This window comes from Typha angustifolia, chromosome 8, assembly GCF_048772165.1.
Source record: "Typha angustifolia cultivar Huaian chromosome 8, ASM4877216v1, whole genome shotgun sequence".
In the NCBI taxonomy this organism is placed as follows: domain Eukaryota; kingdom Viridiplantae; phylum Streptophyta; class Magnoliopsida; order Poales; family Typhaceae; genus Typha; species Typha angustifolia.
This window is the reverse complement of record NC_133246.1, coordinates 6052130-6054139: the sequence shown is the minus strand read 5'-3', so window position 1 is coordinate 6054139 and position 2010 is coordinate 6052130. Positions and strand designations below refer to the sequence as shown.

At 46.9% G+C, this 2010-nt stretch overlaps 1 protein-coding gene across 1 annotated transcript; it reads right to left on the bottom strand.

The window, feature by feature from the left end:
- Positions 1 to 522: 522 nt before the first annotated feature.
- On the bottom strand, positions 523 to 1786 carry LOC140764508 (uncharacterized). The gene is made up of 3 exons (XM_073103105.1): positions 1584 to 1786; positions 1000 to 1448; positions 523 to 845 (listed from the first exon to the last, which is right to left on the bottom strand). The coding sequence occupies exons 1-3, from the start codon at positions 1784 to 1786 to the stop codon at positions 523 to 525; spliced, it is 975 nt and encodes a 324-aa protein (XP_072959206.1).
- Between the last annotated feature and the right edge of the window lie 224 nt (positions 1787 to 2010).

Below are 2010 nucleotides of genomic sequence, written 5' to 3'. Positions count from 1 at the left end.
TTCCTAATCCTCAGCTGATGATATCCAGACCTCAGATCAATCTTCGAAAAGACCCGAGCTCCACGCAATTGATCAAAAAGGTCCTCAATACGAGGTAGGGGATATTTGTTCTTCATAGTCAGCTGGTTCAGTTGCCGATAATCAATGTAGAGGCGAAGAGTACCGTCTTTCTTCTTAACAAAGAGAACTGGAGCTCCCCAAGGTGATGTACTAGGCCTGATAAATCCCCGATCCAGCAAATCATCAATTTGTCCTCTAAGCTCCTCCATTTCTTTTGGAGCCATGAGATAAGGAGCCTTAGAGACTGGTCCTGCTCCTAGAATCAGATCAATGGTAAACTCAACTCCCTTGTCTGGTGGAAGCCCTCGAATGTCCTCAGGAAAAAACATCCGGAAACTCCCGAACCACCAGTAAGTCAATTAAGGCTTGGGCCCCACTAAACTCATCAGACATGATCGCCACCAACTACGGGTGGTCCACTTGTCGATCCTTAAACAATCGACACTCTATGCCATCATTAAGCTACAGAATAACTTCCTTGCTGTAGCAGTTAATGCTGGCATGATAAGCGGCTAACCAGTCCATGCCCAAAATCAAGTCAAAATCATGCATCTCAAAGGGTAAAAGGTCTGCCCTAAATTCCCATTCGCCAAAAGTCAGAATGCAAGGACTATAAATTTGACGAATCTCCAAAGAATCACCCATCAGGGTAGCTATGAACAGAGGTTCATCAAGAGGCTCTGGGGTCATATCAGCATATCTCAAAAATGAGGTAGAAATGAAAGAATGTGTAGCCCCAGGATTGAATACAATCTTAGCAGTATGAGAAAATACTGTCATAGTTCCTGTCATTGTATAAATAGTTATAAACAAAACTTCTTTTATTAAGTTTGTAATAATTATGACATCATTTCCTATTATTAGAAGGAAATAAGGAACAATTGAACTTCTATTTAAGCAGAAATTGTAAATTCTAAAGAAGTATATTTTAATTGTTACCTATCGCCACATCATTAGATGCCTCCGCATCCTGCTCCGTCATGGCAAATACTCGTCTAGTACGTCCGCCTCTACCCTTGTTAGAAGTCCTGGATCGCGCCCCGCCACGTCCTCTATTCGCAGCAGTACTAGCTCCTAAGGCTCCAGAAATAGCTGGCGTAGTGGTAGTGACTGACCCACCAGCTAACAGAGGACAACGGGGTCGAATATGTCTAGTCTGTCCACAATGATGACAACTCACCTCCCGAGTACCAGGACAATCCCGAGATAGATGTCCCTTCTGACCACATGTATAGCAAGTCCTCTCCTCCAAGGTAGGCCGTCGAGTAGATCCTCCACTACTATTGCTGGCTGAAACCGCTGCTGGCCTCCCGGTACTGACAGAAGGTGATGCCTTACTAGGCCCGCCCGAACTCTGTGAGCCGGATCTGCTCGGAGCTGCACTAGAACTGGCACCACCAGCATAGGGGTGAAACCTCGGTCGATAAGATCCAGAGGGTCCACTCTAACTCAAGCCACCTCCTCACGGATGCCCATCCAAGCGACCTGGACGTCTGGCCACTCGTTCCTACCGCTGGGATTACTCCTCTAGTAGATCTCTCTTGGCTATCCCTGCGTTCTCCACTAGCTCCGCATAAGTCAGGTTCCTTGCCATGTTCACCTGTTTACGGATCTCAATCCATAGCCCCATCTTGAATTGCTCAGCTCTGGCAGCATCATCTGGTACAACTCTAGGGCAAAAGCGGGACAAGGTATTAAACCTTTCCTCATACTGAGCTACAGTCATATTCCCCTATTGTAATTGGGTGAACTCCCGTGTCAGCTCAACTCGGAAGGATGCTGGAAAGTATTTCTGGTTGAAGGCATCAGTGAACGCCTTCCAAGTGATGTACTCTCCCATAGGCCGATCTGGCATCAAGCGCTCAGTGGCCTTCCACCACTCTTCCGCTTCCCCATGAAGAAGAAAAGTGGCGCAGGTCACCTGCTGATCCTCTGGACATCTGAAAGCAG

Excerpts from the sequence above, each read along its gene's own strand:
- LOC140764508 (XM_073103105.1), bottom strand. The coding sequence starts at position 1,786 with ATGACTGTAGCTCAGTATGAGGAAAGGTTTAATACCTTGTCCCGCTTT. Across the intron at positions 1,449-1,583 it reads AAGAGAGATCTACTAGAGGA|TTCTAGTGCAGCTCCGAGCA; the intron begins GTAATCCCAGCG and ends TGGTGGTGCCAG. Across the intron at positions 846-999 it reads ATCTAATGATGTGGCGATAG|GAACTATGACAGTATTTTCT; the intron begins GTAACAATTAAA and ends ATACAATGACAG.